Source organism: Dermacentor albipictus, chromosome 4 (genome assembly GCF_038994185.2).
Source record: "Dermacentor albipictus isolate Rhodes 1998 colony chromosome 4, USDA_Dalb.pri_finalv2, whole genome shotgun sequence".
NCBI lineage: Eukaryota > Metazoa > Arthropoda > Arachnida > Ixodida > Ixodidae > Dermacentor > Dermacentor albipictus.
The window spans coordinates 68,563,691-68,587,576 of NC_091824.1; the positions used below are offsets into that span (position 1 = coordinate 68,563,691).

General features: G+C 45.9%; 1 protein-coding gene across 1 annotated transcript in view; it reads right to left on the bottom strand.

The window, feature by feature from the left end:
• Positions 1-4,893: 4,893 nt before the first annotated feature.
• E(Pc) (Enhancer of Polycomb) overlaps positions 4,894-23,886 on the bottom strand; it is an 86,168-nt gene continuing 67,175 nt past the window's right edge. The window contains exons 10-15 of the mRNA XM_065431925.1: positions 21,129-21,215; positions 20,563-20,714; positions 18,216-18,344; positions 15,855-16,453; positions 8,478-8,679; positions 4,894-6,226 (exon numbers count right to left, since the gene is read on the bottom strand). Coding sequence (XP_065287997.1) covers positions 6,145-6,226; positions 8,478-8,679; positions 15,855-16,453; positions 18,216-18,344; positions 20,563-20,714; positions 21,129-21,215 — 1,251 coding nt within the window. The 3' untranslated portion in view covers positions 4,894-6,144. The remainder of the gene's footprint in view (positions 6,227-8,477; positions 8,680-15,854; positions 16,454-18,215; positions 18,345-20,562; positions 20,715-21,128; positions 21,216-23,886) is intronic.

The window sequence follows — 23,886 nt, forward strand, 5'->3', positions numbered from 1 at the left end:
AGGACAGTAGTTTTATCGGCCATATAAAGTTGTAAACATTCGCTTACTAACTATATTAACATATTAACAAACACGGTGTCATGCGCGCACAGGTAAACATGAACACATCTCGCTCGATGACTGTGGAAAGTCGCTGTCAAAACGTTGAAGTGAGGAAGCCAGGCAGTAGCAGCGAGCGAATTGACCATCTCGTTGTCTCTCGCGTCAACGCGAACATCGAAAGCACAGTGCACACGAAGCTACCGGGACTCGGCGCATGAACTTAGGCGACATTGCAGATCGCTTTGAATAAGGAGGCCTGCATAGGCGCGCACTTTGTCCACATCGCAGATCGCTTTCAAAATAAGGTGCCCGTGCGAACGCGCACTTTTGTCCACAACGCAAATCACTTTCAAGGTAATGGCGCCCGTGCGAGCATGCACATTGACCACATCGCAGATCGGCTTCAAGATACGGCGGCTGCGCTGTAAGCAGCACCCGCCGGAGTAGAACCCTAAACTCCCCCCCTGTGCCTCCCGTGCAAAAGACAGCGCGCTTGCGCCCTGCCTTCCTCCCTCGCACGCTCGACATTGAGCCGCAATCGTTGGCTTACGCTCGCAAGTCAGTTGTCAGCCTATGTTGGCATGGCAAAAATCCGTCTAATATGCCCGATTTTGACAAAAATTGCCACTATTTTCGTCCGCTGTAGCCAATAGTCTGTTGTAGCGCGGTCCTTCGAAAGCAAACTTTGTTGCATTAATAAAATAGGTAGAGCAAACTAAGGTTGAAATATGGTCCGTTATATTTGAAAGTCTGTTGTATGCAGATCCGTTGAAATGAGCGTAGACTGTAGTTGAATTAGAATTGGTTGCTTGTTAATGCACTTCTGAAATCACGATGTCTAGTACGACTTGGTGCGATGCCGAAGCTGACCAACATCATGTTCAGTGGTCCGAGTGCAATAAGATCCTATTGTGGCCCGCACACTTTGGGTGCAAGTGAAAGCATGCGAGGGTAAGCCCAGAAGGATGGCATCCTGATATACGCCGTCTTCCCACAAGAGCAAGGGGAAAGGGGGTTCCTAGACCGGCCACGGTGCACACGGCTGTCAGCGCAGCTGCAGCGGGCGCACACCGTTTAAGGTACAGTAAAACCTTGTTAAACCGTACAGTAGTTTCGCTTTAAATGAAGTAAAGTCAAATCCCCGACTCGGCAGCCATTGAACATAATGTGTTTTGTATTCGCATAAACAGTACCAGCTTAATGCGTACGTATCGGTTAGCACGTAGTGTTTCCACTTTTCGTCGCGTAAACACGGCGGTGCGCCGTCTCCATTGGGTGGCCCGGCTGAACAGCTAGCCTCAGAGATAGGAACAATGGCCTCCAAGTGCCCTGTGCGTCTGCACATAAAGCCACATCAACATCATTTCAGCGGCGTGCCAGAGAGCGTTGTTGCATCGCACAAGCGAGGACTCGCATCATGCCGAAGCTCGGATAAAAAAGACGCCGGATGCTCAGCATAGAAGAAAAATTAGACATTGTTTGTGCTATAGAATGTGACATGAAGAAGTCGGCACTGGCACGTGACAGGGATCTGCTGTTGACTACGGTGTGTGGCATTTGGAATGCGAAGTTGCGCGGCAGCGCTGCTGCAACCGCAAAGAGATGTCGACTGCGAAGTTCGACTTTTCTCCATCGTTGCCTCTGTTGTTGCCAAAGTGTCAGCTAGCAACAGTGATGAGGACGACATGGAAAGCGACAGCACGGGCCATTCGGGCCCGACAGTGGCAAAAGCGATGAATTATGTCAGCCTCACGAATGCAATCGTCACGACAAGAACAGCACCCGGCAATGAAATAGGCACCCCACGACTTCTGCAGCGTTACTGTGCACGTGCACGGAGAATACGTAACGCCATCGAGGAATCTGCCATGTGAATGTTTGCTGAGAAGAGGGGGGCTGGCTGAAAAGCTCAGCTTCACTAAGTTTGAGGCTGCTGTCGTCGCTGCTAGGCTGCCGCGGCATCAAAGAAAAATAACATCTTTGTCACCCGACGTGAATAAATACTGCATGTTTTTTGCCCTTTCACCACACCCTCTCCGAGTTCCGTTTTTGACAAGTAGTAAGTGGTCGATCTCATGCTATTTCGGCTAAACAGTACTACCGTTTAGCACGAACTTTTTCCAAGCTCTGGCCAACTATGGTTTAATGAGGCTTCACTGTAATCTGGCGAGAGTTGAAAAAGTGGGCGTGCCGAGATGGCGTGGCATCATGTGCACCGTCTTCCCGCACGTTTAGTACTTGAGGTTGTGTAATATAGAATTTCGGAGAGGCGTTGCATATAGCATAGCTTCGAAATGTTAGCACACAAGCAGTTAACGGAAGCACGAGGCAGATAAAGCATTATCTCCCCTCTGCTGGCGCTTTCCATGATAGCGTCGCCCCGCTGTGGGCAACACTATCAGCTGTGGGAGCAGAGTCGATGCGGAAGTGTGGCTGGCTTCGTTTCGTATAGTTGATATAAACATATTGTTGACACAGAGTGAAATCGTATCTTCCGTTGCCAACAATCAAATTCAACAGAATGATTTTTTTTTTCTCATTCAAATTTGTTTTTTCCCCCGATTGCCTTTGCGTGGCCTGGCTGCTACAAGCCATACAAATTGGGATTCCTCTAGAAAGAGCACACCTTATAGCTGGACATGCTCTGGATATTGACAGATTACACAGAGCTTTTGTGATTACAGACGTGTTAAAATGACGATGTTAAATTTAAGCATTTTACATACCAAAACTACGATATGATTATGAGGCACAACGTAGTGGGGGGGACACCAGGTTAATTTTGAGCGCCTGGGGTTCATTGGAGTGCCACTGGAGTGTTTGTGATGTGCAGCACAAGCACATATATGTGGTTGGCTGGTGAAGCAGGAAGCATTGGTTGAAGGAACACATGAGTGACGACATGACAGCTTTCATAAGAATCATGCCACTTTGCCTTGTCTACAAGGAAAAATGCTCACAGAGGAAATTGTAGAGGTCCGTGGTGATTTACATTCTGCAGCTGAGTGACTTTATGCTCAACAGCAAAATATTGTAGTCACTGAGCCCCTACAGCTAGCGTGCGTACAACAACAGTGCATCACATTTTTGATTATGTGCTGCTTATCACATGAAAGTAAAGGTCAGTGGGCTGTTGCTGACAATGGCTGCGTGGCCTTAATATTTTTGCTATGGAATACAGTATACCATCTAGGACAAATGAAATGCGAACAAGGAACTTCAAAACAAAACACCTTTCACACACATACACACACAAAACAGAAAAAAGAAAGAAACTCGAGAGCATGACCCTACAATGCCACATATGGTCACCACAGATGGTACAATAGCCAAAATCATGCTGACATTAGGCAAGCAGGTGAAATCGGAAATGAACAAAGGCATGCTAGTTCGCTTCAACTTGTTCGCATTTCAATTGTACACGACAGTACGTGAAACTTTCAGAGGAACAGAAACGAAAACATTGTTCTGAGGCGGTTAGATCTTTAATCCCATGAGGGCTACCATGCTTATTTACAAATGATATATGAAGACTTTTTTTTTTGCCCCTCACGATTTCATCCTTCAACGTAAATACAAAATATATACAGAGTCGAAGAGTTCAACAAAACCCTCTTCAAAGTCACAGCTCCACAGTGGAAGAAAAAAAAAACTATTTACATGAATACACTCATGCCAAAAAACAATCAACGCCACACTTTCAACTGACACAGTGTTGTACTTCGAAATGCCTTAGCTCTCATGCTGCTTCTGGCATCGCGCATGAATGTACATTCATACCGAGCTACCAATTTACATAAATCAGGGTACCTGCATATTGCCTTGTGCAGGTGGTTCTTTTTTTTTTTTTTACTTGTGATTTCGTGAACACATTTCTCCTACTGTCCTAGCGGGCTTAAAGCGAATGCGTGAGTGACACGCCACGACACAAACGGTGCTGCCATTGAGCCAATACATACACGCGGAACGGCTGGCAAATTCCAGGGCAGCTGGCAGACACAAAGTTTATGACGACATTGCCCAGAGATGGAGAGAGAGATAGAGCCCTGAGATTGCTAATTTACAAGCTGTCGCACAAAGACTTCCACGGAGAAAACAAGCCTCTCGCAATGATTTCAATCACGACTCAAATGCAGTTGTTGCATGCTACGAAATTTGACCTCGAGCTGGACATGTTAGACACCGAGGTTCAAGTCACTATTCTGTGCAACTCTGCAAAGGGTAGGGCTTGCATCACATTTCGCAAAACAGGTTGCCCACACAGCTGTGTCGAAAGATTACAGGAGCACACTGAATCATTTTCAAAGTACACACAGGGCATCTAGCGTGCCCCAGTTGTGGTTTGAATGCACAACTTTGGTGGTCTGACACAAAAGTCATGTTTAACCACCTCCGTACTTTTGCCGTGAATCTAGAAAAAAAAAAAAGCACCAAATAGCCCGGTGCCCTTAGTTTCAAACATTGTAAACTTGCAGTTTTAAATCAAACCTCTTGTTTGCTTGTTTATTTGTTTGTCTTTTTTTTTTTTGCATTTCATTTAGAAAATGTGCCAATGCAAGCTAACACACACATGCATTCATCAAATGCACGCACGCACACATACCCGCGCACACACCAGCACATTAGCGCCGCCACACTCACACTTGACAAATGAATCCAACTAGCACTGCCATTAGTTACACAATGGGTGTATACACATGCACACGCACACACATTGTCAAGAGCACATTGTACAACGAGATGAGAGAGCTCACAAGCTCATTCACGTGTCTCCTCTCTGCTCTTTCCCCTTCCCCAAGCCCTTGAAATAAAATGCTGGGGGGAAAAAGAAAAAAAAAGGAACCCTTCCCATACAGAAGTCCCTGTTTATGAGGTATTATCACAGCTACAGAACCAAGCCATGGATGTGGCCGTTGCCATTGCGCACCATAAAAGGGCAGGAAAAGAAATATCAAACACGAGTGCACAACAGTCCTTGAAAAAGATTGAAAAAAAAAAAAAATTGCTGCTGTTCTCGTCTTCTTCCTTCTCCTTCCAAAGCAAGACCTCCCCTTTCTACATTTTGCCCTGAAACATAATTATACTACATTTGCACAGCTTTCCTTTTTTTTTTTACAATTGTACACTCTTGAACAACACCTTTGCTTGATACAGCATCTGCACCAGTGACATCAACACAGCCAGAAACAGTATTTTCAGTATTTTGCACAGAGCCCTTTACCTCTTTCGACTGTCGTTTGTCCCGGGGTAACTTATTTGGGAGGGCACAAAAAAAAGGGGGGGACTGCACATCTGAAATTAACTTTGATCAACTTTTCACTGTAACAATGCTTCCAGCGCTGACACATTATAAAGGGCTGTGTGCTTTCCTCATAAGAACAATTTACTTTTCCCACTGGCAGCAATTGATGTAATTGACAGATGTAATTCTCAGTTGCAATTTACACTATGACGAAGCACATTTAGAAGCACACACGGCAAGTAACCACGAAGGTCACCTGTGACAGCCATGCACAGAACTGTGTAAGCAGTCGCTCTAGTGTCTTACACATAAGAAGTTAAAGAAAAAAAAAAGTTTTTTTTTTTTTTAGGTTCAACGTGCAGGTCAAGCTGGCGAACTGCCAAATCAACTCCGTCACCTAGTAACAACAAAAAAACTACCAGTGGGAAAAAGCAAGCTGGAACAGGAGAGGGAAAGCCGACAGAGAGGCAGCAGTAGCAGCAGCGCCTCTTACAGCGCACACCGACACTCTGCCCTTCCTCTTTTTCGGTGCCGACAACCAACGACAAACGGGTAACAAACAGGAGGTCACAGCTGTCACAACGTGTGTCAGTTGAGCAGAACGTGAAGGTCTTTTTCCGGCGGCCAGCCAAACGGAGGTGGCGACGAGGGTGTGATCCCACCCAGACTGGGCGAGCAGCGGGCCTGGTCTGAGCACCTCTCCACCCAAAAGCACCGCGCTGCCGCTCCGAACGGCTGAGCAGGGGAGATGCGGCTTGCGCCGGCAGTGGCTGCGCGCCTTCGGCGGCAACGGCAGCCATCGATGCCACAGGATGGCAACGGGAAACTCGGCGGGACTCCAGAAAGCGGTGGGGCGGCTGTCAGGTCACATCCATGGGCAAACCGCCATCTGGCTCCAACTTGACCCGAGCCAGGTTGCTGCTGCTCAGCTCGTGGCGTGCCCTGCGACAATTTCATAGGCTGGAGCACTTCAGGCCAGCGTGCGACAGAACGCGATGTGCTAAATTTAAATTCTGGCTATGAACGGAGGCCGAGCTCTGTGACCTTAAACGCCATAAAGGCCATTCCACCTAAAAAAATTTGAACAACTTGATCACCTTTATTCCTGGCCACTGAGACGACATACAAAAAAAAAGCTTTTTGAGTAAATTTAGTTAGTATAGTAAATAACTTGTAAGTTGTTTGTTATATATATACAACTAAGAAATTTGTGTGCTTGCCCACAAATCGCCACACCTTGCACACGACAAACTAAGCAAACGGTATGCAACAGTGATTTAACCCTTCGAAGTAAGTTTGAGGCCGCTGTCGTCGCTGCTAGGCTGCCACGGCATCAAACAAAAATAACATTTTTGCCGTGCGACGTGAATAAATACTGCATGTTTTTTTCGCCTTTCATCGCACTCTCTCCGAGTTCCGTTTTTGACATGTAAATGGTCGATCTCATGCTATTTCGGTTAAACAGTACTACCATATAGTATGTACTTTTTCCAAGCTCCGGCCAACTACGGTCTAACGAGGTTTCACTGTATTCTCGTGTGCGCATTTCCTAAGCCTTGAACTATGTGTATAACAATGCATCAAGTTTTTTATTCTTATAAGTTTATTTCCTTTTTTTATTGTTGTTATTCATGATAAACAGTACATATATACCAACACAAAATTTTTTCTGACTTTACGGTGACCCACTTGAAAAATTATGGTGATTTTTTTTACAAATAGGTCCCTCAGAAGAATTGCAATCTGCGATAAAAAAATCGACCCTGAGCGGTCGCATATGGCGAAAAAGTCGACCCTCAAAGAGTCAACTGTGGCCACCTTCAGTTCAGGAAGGCTAACAGACTATGCAACATCAAAGAAAATAAAACTTGCGGCTAACTCGTCTGGTCTACATGATACAGCGATATGTGTGCACAAGCTCTTAATCTGCAGCCACGCCCTCCATTGCCGTAAATACCGTCAACGACTGAATTTTCGGACGCCCAAATTTTCGGACATGCCCGATATTTCAGACGTCTTTGCGGCACAGCCACGAGCCCCATAGAATCAATGTATAAGGACATCTGAAGTTTCGGACGCTCGAACCCCCCGCCGTTCAATTTTCCAGACTTTTTGACGCGACAGAAGGTCCTTTGGCTCCTCGCACAGCGCCCTTCGAAGGAAATCGACTTGCAGCTGAAGCATATCGCCGCTTTGAACCACAACTAGCTGAATCTAGCCGTCACACACGGATTTGGTCTGGCCACGCTGGCTATGTTCATCGCCGCAAATGGCCGCACTTCCGCCCCTGGCGGAGTTTCCGGAGCGGCACTATTTTGTTTGTTTGCGCAGGCAGGCGCAGGCCACATTTTGGCTAGCGTGGTGTGTGGTTGTGCTGTTGTGTCTAGTGTGCTCTGCGACGCTAGGACTAGGTGCTTCGACGCTCGTCAGCGAACTCTACTGTTCGCAACTTGAGGATTTCGCTTGCCTTCGATGGCCCCCACTCCGTCTTCGTCGTCCTCGCCGATGGCATCGAAGTGCGGAAAGCAGTACCGTGCCCATGGAAATAACTTTTGAACAGTTTGTTGATGCTGACAACGAGCTCAACTTCTGCGCAGAACTGACTGACGAGGGAATAGTCCGTCAGGTTGTGGGGGATTCAGAAGACCCCGATGTTGAAAATGAGGAGCCAAGGCCTGCGCCGCCTACAATCGTCGTGTTGACGCAAGCATTGTTGACTCTTTCGTCGGTGTACAGTGCTGACATGACCCTTGCTCAGATCGAGGTGAATATGATCACATGCAACCGGAACGCCGTCCAAACAACAATCAACAAGTTCTTCAAGCCACTGCAGCAATAACACTGGCTGCCCGACGATGCACATGTACATAATAAACCGGCAGTCGGCTGCATACAATTTTTGAACGCCTCTTTTTATAGCGCCTTCATTGATGCTTTGGCAGGGTTTCGGAAGCCTGGTACTTCGCCCTTTACCTCTAGATCCAAAAAAGAGAAAAAAAGTGCATTTTTTGCATGCATTCATTTTTTCGGACTGCCTGAATTTTCGGATGTTTTTAATTTCCCTAGAGGGTCCGGAAAATCGGTTGTTGACTGTATACGTTGACGGGTACATTGACTGTGTACAATCTAAAAAATAAAAAAGGAAGAAGAAAAGAGGCCTTGTGTTATGTAAGAAAAGTGCAAGGCAGCCTACTTGTTCCCTTCGTTTCCATTCTGTTCCAGGATGGAATAGCGGAGGTCTGTGAGTGATGATGGCAGCTTGTTGCCGAGCTCCACGGGCGGCAGAGCGGCCATTAGGTGCGAGTCGGCTTCCGCACCAGCATCCGGAGCCACTTGGCCTCCGGGCTGCTGCTTGGGCGCTGTCCGCAGCACGTCCCCTTCGTTGGCTGTTCGAGCTGCGACCAAGAGGGCAAAACCAGGCAGTCTCAGAAACAGAAGCTTGTCTGTCCCGATGTCCCCATTCTGATGTATGCTTCAAACCTAGCCATAGGAGCTCCTGAATTTTGCTGCCACAATAGGCCGTGCTCTCCTTCGGAAAGTGAGGAAGGAACCCCATGTTCTAGACAGTTCTTAAACCCATGCATGAAACACTAAACAGCAGAAATTAATGGTCCTAGATGTTATATGATTGGGAAATAAAACCTAGCACACATTTTGCACTAGGCTCATATAAAAGCTGAACAATGAATGGTTTCCTTTTTTTCTTCATGAAGTTATATATTAGTAAAGCTCTGGCTGTTAGAATAATCTTAGAACATAGTGAACACAGTTTAAATCATAGAGCCGAGACCTCAAAGAGGTGCGACATAGTGCTCACACATTTCTCTCGCATTTACCACTAAAGTGCCACAAATTTTTTTCTTTGACTTTTCATGCCTGCTCAAATTTGCTTTGCAAAACATAATCTGTTCCAAGTTTTAAAAATGTGCCTACAAAACTTTCACGCATGCATGGATGGATAACAAGGCAAATTGTGACCACAGCTATTTTTCAATATGGCTAAGCTAGATTTGACCCAACTCTCTTCACAGGAACATGGTCTTTTTAGCCTTTCTAAGCTTAGATGCGCAGTCCATATATGCGCAAGACTGATAAACATACTTTCTGCACAATTTTATTTTAGAAGTTCTGGGTGCAGTTATTGCAAGAGTACAACGATTACACAACTGTGTACAGCAGCGTGAGAGTAAAAGCAGATGGGCAATTAACAGCTCTATAGCAGTGAAGGAATGATGGGAACGAGGACATTACAAACAATGATTCAAGTGCTCATAGAATCAGAAAGAAGCCATCTGCAGAATATGGGAACCTTACTTTGTAAGGATTTTACTTTGATTCTTTTCTTACTAATTGTCCTGGCGAGTGGATACCAGTGATACTGAGAGCACAGATTCATATAAAGTCGATACAAAAGGCAACCAAAATTGTTACAGAATGCATCGCCAGTTTGGGAATCCCTGCTTCAAGCCACTCATTTGTTGATCCTTTTATCTTTTCACTGTCATGTTCTTCAGATTATAGCAGAGCTCAACAGCACTAATTCAAGGCAAAATGTATGCACATAAGCACCTCACATTGGCAGTAAGATTTGTCATTGGCTCCAAAAAAAAAGAAAAGAGACAAGAAGAAGAAGAAGAGAGAAAACCTTTGGACTTATCAGTGTACGCCGTACTCCTGTGTACTATACACGGCAGGCAACACTACAAATGCTGGACAGGCTTCTCACTGCTTTCATTCCCAACTAAAGAAACAGTGCATTGCGCATCATATATGAAATAAAGACACAGGTATGCGTCATGTAATTTGATACAACATTAAGTCTCATACCTTTATGTCCAGAAAGATTGCATAATTATTATGTGGCATCACAGATCTGAATCTATTTACCATCAAATGGGCCGAGTGACATACTTCTGTGACTAGTGGCTACAGGACACCGGATGCGCTCAATACCCAAGCCAGTCATTTGCAAACTAGTTGCACAAATTCGCATGAACAATATGTGACTTCGCGTAACTTTCCATCCACAAGTTGTAGTTGTGACCAGTTATAACATAACTACTTACAGCACAAAACCAGCTATAACACACTCTTTTCTCACTCCCGTTAAGCCTCTCGTAAAACTCCACATATACACATACCACTTACAGTACAGCCGTGTGAAGCGAAATACCGGTTAAGATATCTTCACCATCATCATCATCAGCCTGACTACACCCACTGCAGGGCAAAGGCCTCTCCGATACTTCTCCAACTACTCTGGTCATGCGCTAATTATGGCCATGTTGTCCCTGCAAACTTCTCAATCTCATCCGCCCATCTAACTTTCTGCTACGCTTCTCTTGGAATCCAGTCCGTAAACCTTAATGACCAATGGTTATCTTCCCTCCTCATGACATGCCCTGCCCATGCCCATTCCTTTTTCTTGATTTCAACTAAGATGTCACTAACTTGCCTTTCTTCCCTCACCCAATCTGATCTCTTCTTATACCTTAACGTTACACCCATCATTCTTCTTTCCATAGCTCGTTGCGTCGTCCTCAATTTAAGTAGACCCCTTTTCATAAGCCTCCAGGTTTCTGCCTTGTAGGTGAGTACTGGTAAGACACAGCTGTTACAGTCGCCGACTGATTTTCCGGACTCCAAAAATTCGGACATGCTCGATTATTCGGTCTGCTTCGCGGCATCGCCATTCTCCCCATAGACCATAATGTATAACAACTGCCGAAAGTTCGGACACCTTGCAACTTTTCGTCTGATTTTTCGAACACTCCTTGAGCTAACTCGATCGAGAGCACCATGCACCGACTCTGACCGGTGCATGGCTCGACTTGCTGAATGCCATTTTTGTTTTGAACGGAGCCTCCTTGCAGCCCCCCGAAGTGGCGCTACAGTAAATCCCTTCTCATCATCATCATTTCTGCCCGGTTCGATAGAGTGGCTCTACAGCAGTTCCAGTTTCAGCTTAGTAAGCCGTGACAAGACAATCCAGCAGCTGATTTGTTTCTTCGCGTGCAACGCTGCGAGTAGGCCGCATTTTCCGTTTGTCCGACTGGTGTCGGCATGGTGGTGTTTTCTGTGCTGTGTCGAGGTTCCGGTGATCCAACGCGGCGTACGGAAACATGGCGTCATGTGTCTAATGGCGCCGTCAGTGCCCGCGCAGACTGCGCTCGGGAATGCCGGCAAGCGGGTGCCGGGAGGCCCAAGATTTGTCGCCTTCCGATGTGCTCCCTACTGACGCGGAAAATGTTCTGCTGAGACCTGCGCAGTGGTTGCATTGGGATTCCGGACACCATCTCATTTGACAGTTTCACAGGTGCTGACACTGCTGTACTGACATGTGCAGAACTCGACAAAGGCGAGATCATTCGCCAGGTTTCTGCTGCACCGCTGGAGACGATAACTCTTAAGTCGGAAGATGACGCACCATGTGCTACGCTGCCATCACATGCGGAGCGTGTACAAGCAGTGACTGTGCTTTCAGCCGCCTATAGTGCCCGTACGACCCTCCCGAGATTCAGGCTTATCTGATTGTGCGTAAACGGAACAGCGTGCAATGGCGCATTCACGATTTCTTCAAGCCTACTGCCGAGCCCGAATAACTATGCGGAAATATAGGATTTCATTTTTTTTTTCTTAATCGGCTTTTTCGGACACCTGTTTATTAGGACATTTCCGCAGTCCCCGTGAGGTCTGAATAAACGGTCGGCGACTGTATACACTTATCTCTTGAGGGATAATGGCAACCTGCTGTTCATCTCATCTGAGAATGCCTGCCAAATGCATTCCAGACCATTTTTATTCTTCTGATTATTTCAGTCTCATGATCCAAATCCACGGTCACTACCTGCCCTAAGTAGATGTATTCCCTTACCACTTCCAGTACCTCGCTACCTATCGTAAACTGCTGTTCTCTTCCGAGACTGTTAAACATTAGTTTAGTTTTCTGCAGATTAATTTTTAGACCCACCCTTCTGCTTTGTCTGTCCAGGTCAGTGAGCATGCATTGCAAGTGGTCCCCTGAGTTACAAAGCAAGGCAATATCATCAGCGAATAGAGAGTTGCTAAGATATTCTCCATTAACTCTTATCCCCAATTCTTCCCAATACAGGCCTCTGAATACCTCCTGTAAACACGCTGTGATTAGCATTGGAGAGATTGTATCTCCCTGCCTGACGCCCTTCTTTATTGGGATTTTGTTGCTTTATTTATAGAGGACAACGGTGGCTATGGAGCCGTTATGGATGTCTTTCAGTATTTGTAAACACGGCTCGTCTACACCCTGACTCCGTAATGCCTGCATGACTGCTGAGGTTTCGACTGAATCAAACGCTTTATATATTATATTCTGCACATTTTTTTTGGTTATATTCTGCACATTTCTCTATCACCTGATTGATAGTGTGAATACAGTAAAACCTCGTGAAACCATGCCCTCTTAAACAGTAGTTTCATTTTAAAAGTAGTAAAGTCAAATCCCCGACTCAGCATCCATTGAACATAATGTGCTTTGTATCCACATAAACCGCACCAGCTTATTGCTCAAGCATCAATTAAAATGTAGCGTTCCCACTTTTCGTCGCGCAAACACGGCGGTGCGTCGTCTCCATCGGGGGGCCCGGCAGAACAACAAGCCACAGAGATCGGAACAACGGCCTCCAAGTGCCCTGTGCGTTTGCGTCTGAAGCCACATCAACATCAACATCATTCCGACGCTGTGCCAGATTGTGTGCCCGAGAGCGTTGTGGCGTCGTGCAAGCGAGGACTCGCATCATGCCGAAGCTCTGATAAAAAAGACGCCGGGTGCTCAGCATAGAAGAAAAATTAGACATTGTTCGTGCTATCGAACGTGGCACAAAGAAGTCAGCACTGGCACGCGACAGGGATCTGCTGTTGACTACGGTGTAACTACGGTGTGTGGCATTTGGAATGCGTAGAAGTTGCTGGGCAGCGCTGCTGTAACCGTGAAGAGATGTCGGCTACGAGGTTCGACTTTTCGCCATTGTTACCTCTGTTGTTGCCAAAGTGTCGGATAGCGACAGTGATGAAGACGACACGGAAAGCGACAGCACGGGCGATTCAGGCCCGACAGTGGCAGAAGCTGCGTGTTACGTCAGCCTCATGAATGCAATCATCGCGACGAGAACAGGGACGCGATAATGTAACTCTATTCCAAGCGAAAAGTATTCCAAACTCTGGCACCCGGCAATGAAAAAGGCGCCCCGGGACTTCTGCAGCACTACTGCGTGCGTGCATGTAGAATATGTAACGCCAACGAGGAATCTGTCATGCGAGTGTTTGCCGAGAAGAGGGGGCTGGCTGAAAAGCTGGCTCGCAGCTTCAGTAAGTTTGAGGCTGCTGTTGTCGCTGCTAGGCCGCCGCTCCGTAGTTGGCCGCTCCGGCCAACTACGGTTTAACGAGGTTTCACTATACCATTCTTAATTATGCACCACGTGCGGTTCTGATCGCAGTGGCTGTTTAGCAAACTTCCGCTATCAACCGTAAACATTGAAAAAGCTTACCATTAATCCAAAATTATGATATCCTCTTTCGGCAAACTCTGCGGTACCATGTGAGTTCGATGAACATTGAAATCAAGCGCCAGCAAGACGGTACAGTGGTACTACATTGTACATCTGTCAGAGAAAAATGCACAAATGACGAACCAGACTCCGACAGGAAACTCTAGGGATGGACTTCTGCTTCCTTCTATGATAATGATGATAGCACGCTGTTGGTTTTGATTTCAGTTTTGCTAGTTGCGAAGTACTGCGAAGCATGGATGGAAGGAGGGTTTCGCGCTCTTACACATGCTTTGGTGCAGGCTCGGTGCAATTTCCCGCTAAAACATCGTTTCGGCGCAGCTGTTCCACCACTGACACATACAACCTTTTGCTGTACGTGTTTGCGGTAGTTGCTAGCTTATTGCCAGCGAACCCTGCTTCATGCGTGCTGCTGTCAGTGCAGCTTGTGCATGTGATGTAGACCCAGATCAATGTGCATTCATCTACATGTACAAACATATATCAAGAGCACGCTTCCCGCGACAGCATGCTGCCTGACACCCATACTTGCTAGGCCTAAACAGCGCGACCTCATTATCAGCTGGCGGCCGAAGTTGTGATTGGGTGCAAAGTCAACAAAATGCTTCGCTTTGGCTGTACAATAGTTAGAAAGAGGAGAAACCACCTCACCAACAAAGGTGGGTGCACATCCCGGCTGCATGTTTTGCAACAGCATTTGAAAAACATTGTTTTGGTTATAGTTTGGTGGTGCTTATATATCGTGCGGAAATTTGTGACTTTGGCAACCTACATCATAAGTAGCAGTGTGCGAATACTCGAATATTCATCACTTAATTGAATCGAATAGCAGACATTCTAATCATTCTATTTGCGAATCAAATATCTACTATTCGACGTGGAGACCTGCACAATGCCACGAACTGGCTGCCCTACTGAAAGCAGCTGTGAAAGCGTCGATCCGAGAATACGGCAGCTACTTGTGGAATAAAGTCACTTATTTTCGGCCGAGTCCAGTATTTCCTACATTTTGGTGGTCCCTGTCAAGTCTCAATTATCGTGCTGGCAACCGTACATGAAAATTCACCTACAATACAGTCAACATCTGCTAATTCAACCCCGACTGGACGGAAGAAATTGATCAAATGATCCTGCAGATCTAATTCAACAAACTGGAGAGGGAGCCAATACATGTCGCAGATTCTTTTGGCAGTATTTGCCCAATTCTAACAGGCCCCCAAATAAAACGTGCATAACTTTCTGTGTGTCTAAAGAAAAAAAAACTAACGTAGAAATGACATTAAAGCGACTAAAAGAAATGTAACGCGAACCTGATTTCTCAGCAAGAAAAACGTATGTTGCCCAACGACTGCCGGTTTTCTAAACTCAGCTCGCCTCAAGGTCTTTAAAGTGAGCTTTGTTGCAATACATCCATGTTATGCAGTAAAGCATATGAACGCCACGAAGGCAGATTTGCTTTTCTATTCAATTGTACTGCACTGGACGTTTACGGTCCAATTTTCATGAAATAAAAGGTGCGAATTAGAGTTGGGTAAATAAAGTAATCAGACATTGTGAGCCACGGTTATTGCTTGAAAATCTTCCTAAGGCAGGCCTAAAACAGGTGTTTTCGAAAGCAGATGACGTGTTCAAAGCATTCATTAACCCCTATGCCCTGCCGAGACCGATGCTGCCATTGAAGGGCTCGCTGTTGGGATCACTATAGGGGTCAGGAATGTGTGTTTTGACTGGTCAAGTTCCCATTATCCTGCGAAGGCCAATTTAAGAACTAAATAACGAAAGTGTGGGCCCACAGAAATGCCTTTGGTACGGATCAAATTAACTGCAGTCGAATTAACGTAAGTCGACTATTTCATGCACAAAGCAGAAATCATTTCCCTATTCAAGTTCACCATGTGTTACACTGGTGTGATTAATTTTTAAAATATGCCTAGTCTTGGGGCTAAAGTGCATTTAGCACATGGTCACACCTTTATCACACATCGCAGTTTGCTCTGCCGTGACAGCACAGCTAAGCGCCCCCTCACCTGCGTCTGTCGAAGGGCCGTTGGCTGCTGCCACTGCAAGCCTAGCCTGAGCCGCAGCTGTGACAGTGGACCCAGCTCCATCCCCTAGGGAGGCTGCTGTTGTCACCGATGGCGAGGACACCAAAGAGTTCAGGATGCCAGACACCTCCGTTGTGCTCAGCAGCGCAGAGACAGCAAACTCAACGCTGGCAGGATCCAGCGTCGAGTGCGACGACCCGCTGGGTGCAGCCCTCCCCGGTGTAGGTGCTGTTGAAGACGCCCTGCTGCTGATTCCGGGATGCTTGGAGCCCCCTTCCGCACCATCACTCGCTCCTGATGCTGTTGTCACACCTTTTAACCTCTCCAGCTGCTTTCGCTGCATTTCGAACAACTCCTCCTGGTGGCTCTGGAAGCTCTCGTAATCCGTCGTCGGAGCAGACGACGAGGACGGCACACTACTGGGGGTTACAGGTGTAGAGACGCCAGGGTGGTTGCCACTGCCACCAGCACCAGCCCCAGCTTCGGCAGCAGCCGAGCCCACGGGGCCACCCGACAGGGGCTCTGGCCGCGATGGCTCGGGCAGCAGACCACTGCCGTTGCGCTGCGGCCGGAAGTGCAACCTGCACACCAACCCCGAGCGTGTGTCACACTCACTCGTAGCTGAGGGGCCGGCGTCATTGTCGGCGCCAGCCATCGCGGAACTGGGCTCTTAGACTGAAACAAAATTTTTGGAGGGGTAAAAGACCGAGCCCCTCAAGCAGCCTCAGGCAATATCTTTCAGGCTAATAATACGAGAACAAGCCACCCAGAAAATGGGTCAAAGTCGCAGTAGCAGAAGATGGAAAAGTTAAAACGGGATTAATTGTGTGATAAGGCAGATGTACAAAACATGGACACAACAGGAATGGAAAAGAAAAAAAAATGGAAAAGGCACTATCAATGGAAAGTTGGGCAGTTGCGGAAAAGCACGAAGGAACATGAGCTACTATCAGCACGTGCAAGGACACGCTCAACAGATATTGATTCATGCTTGACAATTCCTCTCTATGGTACAGCTTTTACTGATATGCCCCAGCTCGACCAACACACATCTTCATTCCTAACCCTGAACAGAACCTCACTTTATGCAGATTTAGCAGCGTGCTAACAATTGTGATGGTGCATTCAAAGGTTATATGGAGCTCCACAGGTAAATGATTGTTTGTGCTCACTCAATTCATATCTAATTGATGAAAAGAACTGTCCAGCCCTACATAAAAGCAATTGCAGCAAAAAGGAATTATACATACTTCTTTAGGCATTCTAGAAACTTGTTAGCATGCTTCGAATAAAACTCGTCAGGTTCTCTTCAAAAAGGTTAGAAAAGTCAAGGAAAGTTATTACTCTGCATAGCAAGGTGACTTGCACAAAGGCCAACCTTCTTTCCCAATCCTATGTTGCACAGAGTGCTCTACTGCATGCATGCTCAGCTGTGCTCAGCTGTGCTCAGCTCTGCCCTGCTGTTTACAGTGTCCCTCACCTTACTGCTACCTCAGTGTTGCCTGTTAGTGTCCAACATTTCTTTTCACATGCTGAAGCTGCATTTCTTTGTTTCTCTCTGCACAGCTGAGATCATTTCAGGCTTGCCTTGGATGCTAATGGTATGTTTCTTCTCATAGTTGTTTGGCAACATGCCCGCCTGGCGTGCACCATCAGAAAGTGCATATACCCTGCACAAGAAGAGGTGCTTGCACATGCTGCAATTCAATGAGACCATGCGTCACAAGCGTAGTAATGGAACATCGTCGAGCAGCCATGGAAGAAAAAATATAAGAACGGTCACATTATGACAAGGAGGGGCCTTGTACGCCTCATTGGATGCTATGCCATTCGGAACCTTTCCTCGACGTCACTGTATTACATCGCGTTTGACTGTTCGCGAAATTCGCTCTGACGGATTTATAGACAGAGTGCTTATCTACTTCTCATTACCAGGGTTCACCTCAGCTATGTGGCCAGCATAAACATGTTCATTTCCTGGCAGCCATTCTGGAGCATATTTTGGAATCTTTGTGAAGCTAAGCTTTACTGAAGCTGCTTACCAACTGTCGGATATTGTAGACCAGAGCATGTGAGCTGCATTTGCCAACAGAAGGCCACAAATTTTTTTTTTCTTTTTCTTCGCTTCACGTGCTTTCAAGACACGTTTACTATGCATTCAGTTTTTCTTTGACGAGCATACAGTGGGAAAATTTTGCCTCCTCAACTAACCCATTTCACATTTACCGATGTGAACTTAACACAGAACATGTCCAACAGGACTCTCCCACGAAAGCAGCATGCAATTAAACTACACAGCTCAAACAGCACTGAAGTTTGCCACAAGCTCCAGGCATTCCTTACCATTCGTTCTTGACCTCTGACAGGAAGTCATTGCTGGGGGGCAGGCCATTGGGCATAGACTGGTTTAGCGCTACGTCCAAGTCTGGCCAGTAGTCATCCAAAGGAGTCCATGCTCGGTCCAGCAATATCCTGGAATGCCGAGGAGGAACAAAATGGTCTGTGAGACAACTTGTAGAAGCAGTATGACAGTCCACTGAAGCTATAAGGTCACCCAATTGTGATTGAGATTTCACAAGCTTTTCTTTAAAACTTCCAGCCAAAGTATGTTATCTAAAATATGTGCGACATTTCAAGCTAGCATAAATCCTGCCTCGGGACAAAAAGAATAGCATGGAAGTCGCTGTATGCAGCAGTGGCCGATCAAGAGGTGACACAATAAGCACTATTAGTCCACAGTGGTTACTTTGTTTGCTCGAAGAGAAAATACCCTTGAAACACCAAGATGAAATGTTTGCAACTGCTTTGTAATTTCTTCAGAAATGAACAAAGACCGTGCTGTTACAAACCCAGTTTGTAACCCAGTTTGTATTTTGCACTATTTTTTTGTTCTTCTGCTTCTATTCGTTTGTTATTTGTCACACAGGCACTTACCCAGGATTTTTTTTTCAGGGGGGGGGGGGGAGGTAGCTTAATGAGTACAAATGTGAATAATGCCCGCCATTTGCCACAAAAGACCTGTAAATCCGCAAAAGAGAATTGAAATAAGGTGTACCTCACAGATACGCCCGTGAGATACACCACTCCTTGGCAAATAAGGAAGCACATCAAATGGTTTCGCGCATGACAGAAGTGCAGGAAGAACGCTGCCAAGAACAAGTAAACAAGTGAAAGCAAAAAATAGATTTCTAGTGGCGCTTTTTTTAGTTAGACCTGGAAGAACTTTAGAGAAATATATATGTTTGCGGAAGAATCACAGTTCTTTTGGATCCTTCATTTACTGCTCTACCAATGTAAGTGTGAAAACCGACCCGTGTTGCTATTTGGGAAGTTGCCTAACAATGCGTGCACAGGACAATGCAATGAGCACAGGACGCTGTGGTTCTAGACGTACTGCACGCACCGCAGAAGGTTAGAAAAACACTTGTAGCACAGCAGAGAAGTGGCTAGGTCAGGCAGCTCCACTGATAACTAGAAGCATGATTCAAAACACACGAAATTGTTCTCCACTTCCAGCGGCCTTTTCTCTACTTCCTTTTTAAATAAAGAGATGTTGACCCATAAAATTTTTCACAAAGTTAAATTTGTTAATTTTCGCTTTTCCTTGCTGTTTGGCTGTTGCCTTGGCTCTCTCCCTTAGTAGATCGCTTAATTTCTCAACTCTTTGCGACACTTCTCTCCAGTTGCCAATTTTGCATGAAAAGTGCTGTCCAATTAGGGAAAAGCCAGATGAGGTAACAGGGTGACAATCATATTATTTATGGTTTTACCAGTTATTGCAGGGTCTGATGATGGACGCTGTTGGGCATTATCTTATTTTCCACCTTATCTAACCCATATCGCGGGCATATGGTTCCGAGGATCTGCCAGCGTCGCGGCGAGCCGTGACTCGAGGAAGTAATGAAGCGAAAAGAAAAGTTTAACGCAGCTGGCGTTTTCTCCGGCCGCAACTCGTTCCTCGAGCATACGGACCAGCTGACTACGTACCGAATTGCTTTTCTGGTCCCTGGATTAGTCTAAACAAAGAAGGTTGAACTAACAAGGCAACAGCGATGCGCGTGATCATTGAATATATGGTGACAACTGAACCCATCTCGAGTTAATTACGCGGGCACCGAATCGATGAGAAAACTGGCCTTCGCACCCCTGGCCTTCACACCCCAGGAGATGCCTATAACTACCGCCATCCAAAAGGAGTGAAAAATTGACAACCATGCCACTCTGTGAAGATGGAATGGCAGCGAGAGCTGACGACAGTCAAAGCTATCGAACGAAAAGCAAAGTGCTTCACCCACGTGTGGGGAGTGCTTAACGCCTGGTTAACCTCTGCCGTGGATCGGCCCGGCACTGCACTACCTTTGGATGGTCCCAGTATTTCACTATCTTCGGGATCGGCCAGCATATGGGGAATGCTTAATGCCTGCTTCACCTCCGCCACGGGTCGGCCCAACGATAGTGCAATGCTGGGCCAATGCCTCCTTTACTAGATGCCTGCCGTGTGAGCCGAGAAACTGGTTCCTGCCCCTCTCCCCACCCCTGGGTACGTGCCTGCTGTCACATTAAATGACTAATCTAGGTAATACTCAGCTAAGTATATATGGACACGAACGGGGCTGAAACAATCTACAGTAGGCTACCGCTGCAAAACTGTTTTGGAGTTACTAATGTGTGAAGGAAGCGACTGCCTCACCTGCCACCTCTGCCTATCCTCCGGCGGGCGAAACCAATGCAGTGAGGCTTTGGTACGGTCAAGGTGGTTAGGCAGTAGCGGTACTTGCGCTCTCCCGCACCTCCTTCCTCAGGGCTACACCAGGGGTAGTTCCCGAGCCGCTCCAAAAGGGGCTGTACAAAAAAAAAAAAAAAAAAAAAAAAAAAAAAAAAAAGAAAAAAAAGAAAAAGAAACAGTGTAACACGAAGTGGTTAGGACACCAAGACAGCTGAAGTAATGGTGCATAGTACATTCTATTGCTGTTTATTGGTAAAGATGGACTATGTTACATTCTAAGAAGCAAAGAATGAACTTAACAGGCTTCAAGAACTTTTCTTTCAATATTACAGCACCAACAATAACAACCATGTGCCGAGTTCTTAAAGGTAGGCACACTCAATGCACAAGTGATGACAGTACTGTTTTAATGATGCTTTAAACACGCTGTGCATCACTGAAGTGGCAATTTGCTTGAGAAACACACCGATGCCAAATTTCTTGCTCTAAAGAAAAGGCGAGTAAGAGGCAGCTGAGCATAAAAAACTTACAGCATGGTAGTTGCAGTACTTCTTTCTTCTGAAAGCATAAGGACCATCCGGATCGTTTTCGTCTTCATTGTCAGATGGCGATGTGACCTGAGCACAAACAGCAGAGCATGTAGGCAAGGTCCCATTATAATCACATATGCGCTGTGGTGTTACATCCGACAACAAGCCATACTTCTACCCTCCTCAGGTGCCAATTAATTCTGTCCAATGAAGATTTAGCAGTTTCCCCAGTTTTCTTGCACCTTCAGAAAAATGAAAAGCACACTACTTTTGACCTAATGGATTACAAATTTTCAATTCTTCAGTGAGTTTTGTCAAGTTTACTGAATGTGTGTTCTGTGTGAGACACCTTACAGAAGGTCGGAAATTGGAACATTAACTACAGTCAACGACAGATTTTTCGGACATGCCTGGTAATTCAGATGCCTTTGTGGCACCTCCATAGAGCCAATATATAAGGATGCGTGAAATTTCGGACACTGAAGCCCTCTACTGTGATTTTTCTTACTTTTCGTTGTGACCGCAGGTATGAAACGGCGTTAAACGAAGTCACGACAGCCACAATTTTGATTATCTCGCAGTCTTGAATCAGTGCACTCGCATGCCTATTGTTGTGTGCTGTAGAAGTTGTTTTGTGCTGTCGTTAGGCCTAGCTGATTTGATGTTCGTTATTACACTTCTTGTTGTTTGGTGCTGTGTTTCTCATTCAAAGGATTCGCCTCTGTCAGTAATAGCACTGAGTACACCTTCGTCATCCTCGTTGATGACATCAAGGCGTGGAAAGCACAGAAAGGATCTACAACAATACCTAATGCCGATTACCAAAAGTCAGTTTTGTGGCAATATAGGGGCGTTACGCAGTCAGGCATGCACAAAGCAATGCAATGAAGCGCGCCGCGAACAAGTCGAAAATGGTCAATGCCGTATATTTACGGCGCCATCTGTACGTTTAAAAAATGCACCAATTTCCCAACTTTTTCTTTTCTGTCATGTGCTGCTGCCACTATGTGGTAATAGAGGGAATTTTTTTCGCACACCTCACTCTCTCTGTTTTCGTTGCATGGCTTGTTTTAGCGCTAGTTCACTCCCGTGCAGGCGGGCGGTAGTTTGAGTTTTGGTGTTGTTGCGAAACTCCGCAATAACAAAATTCTCGTGACAAAGAAACATTTTCGTATCCCCAGCGAATACCCATAGGATTCAATGCATTCCGTATCTCTCGTCAACGAAATCTCACTGTACTACAATCCCGCATAAACAAAATTTGCCGGAACCCAAGCCCACATATTACCTACTCACGCAAGGCTAGCAGGCTCCAAAATGTGCTCAAATGTGATTAGTTTACACTGAAACTGCGTAAAATACCACCACATTACACTTTTCTGGCCGCCACCATTTTTGTTTACAAAATCAACCAAGCACCAGGAGTGATTGCATGCGCCGGAAACATGTCGTGACCGCCATCTTGTTTGATGATCGCCCGGTCAAAGCAGCACACATGTTGCTACTGACATGTGACGACGGTTTTTGCACACATAGTGCAGTGTTTAATGTGAGCCTCGGCGAGCAAAATGCCGCAAGAACAAGGAAATAAACGTCCCACCGATGTGGAATTGTTTATGGAACTTGAGATCGTGGTCGCAGTGTGGAGTGCCACCCATTGGGCCACGATTAAGTGACTGTCCGGGAATACGCATTCCTTGCTTCAAGAACGCTGGTTTCGGTCCTACCTGAGAGGCAACACGTGCGGATTCGACACCGAACGTAGATTTGCGCGAAGGGGCCATAATCTTGATCGATTGCCTTCAGGCTTACGAGATACGATCCCTTTCGTGCTCGGCACTGGAAGTGTTGGTGTCTATAGGCGACAGCGTGCACTGGAGAGATAGTGCTGCTTGCGTGGAGCGCTGTTGCTCTGCATACGATGCGGAGTTATGAAAATCACACAAAAGTGATCACAAAAGTTTCGCGAGAATTTTGACAATAAAGTATCGTTCTGAGATGCATTACCTACCTGTGCTGTCCCCTTTTCGCAACAACAAAATTGTCGCGAAAGCGACCTTTTTTTTTGTATTCCCTGCCAATTTCATTGTTGCGAGGTTCAACTGTAGCCTATTTTCACTGCAAATGCCTTTCTCCACTTCGATAAAAAGTCGTTCAGGGCCCCAAGAGGTTTCAAGTTAATAAGATTCCGATGTATCTACAAATAATGACTATTCAATTTGAAGACCTAATTGAATAGGACAATATTCAATTTCTTATTCAAATGTTCATATATTCACACACTTAGCGATCAGCATTGCAGTAGTACTTAGGGTGTCTACCAAGTTGACATTTCCAAGTTTCCCAAGTTTTCAGTTTTGCTCGAGTGACACAGAACTTTGTCTTATGCCAAGAGGGGCTGACACCATGTCGCCTGATGCTGTCAATCTCTACTAAGCATGTTAAAACATAAACAACTTAATCCAGTTTGAATAGTAAGGAGTAGTGTTTAATTTATTCAAAAAGAAAACAGAAGAAAGGGGGTTAGTAAAATGCACAGCAAATAAAATACCTTCGAAAGAAATGGTCAAGCATATTGCAAATCAAGTTGAACATGTTCAAATACGAATAGAAAGGAGATGCATACAGAAGGAAATATTTTCTAATATGAGCTACTTCTATCAACTCATTCTAGCAAGCTCATTGGTATGAGGCCCAAACTTTGTCACAAGTCAGATTCTCTCTCAACAGCTGCAAAGTCAATCTCAACTGTCCCGAC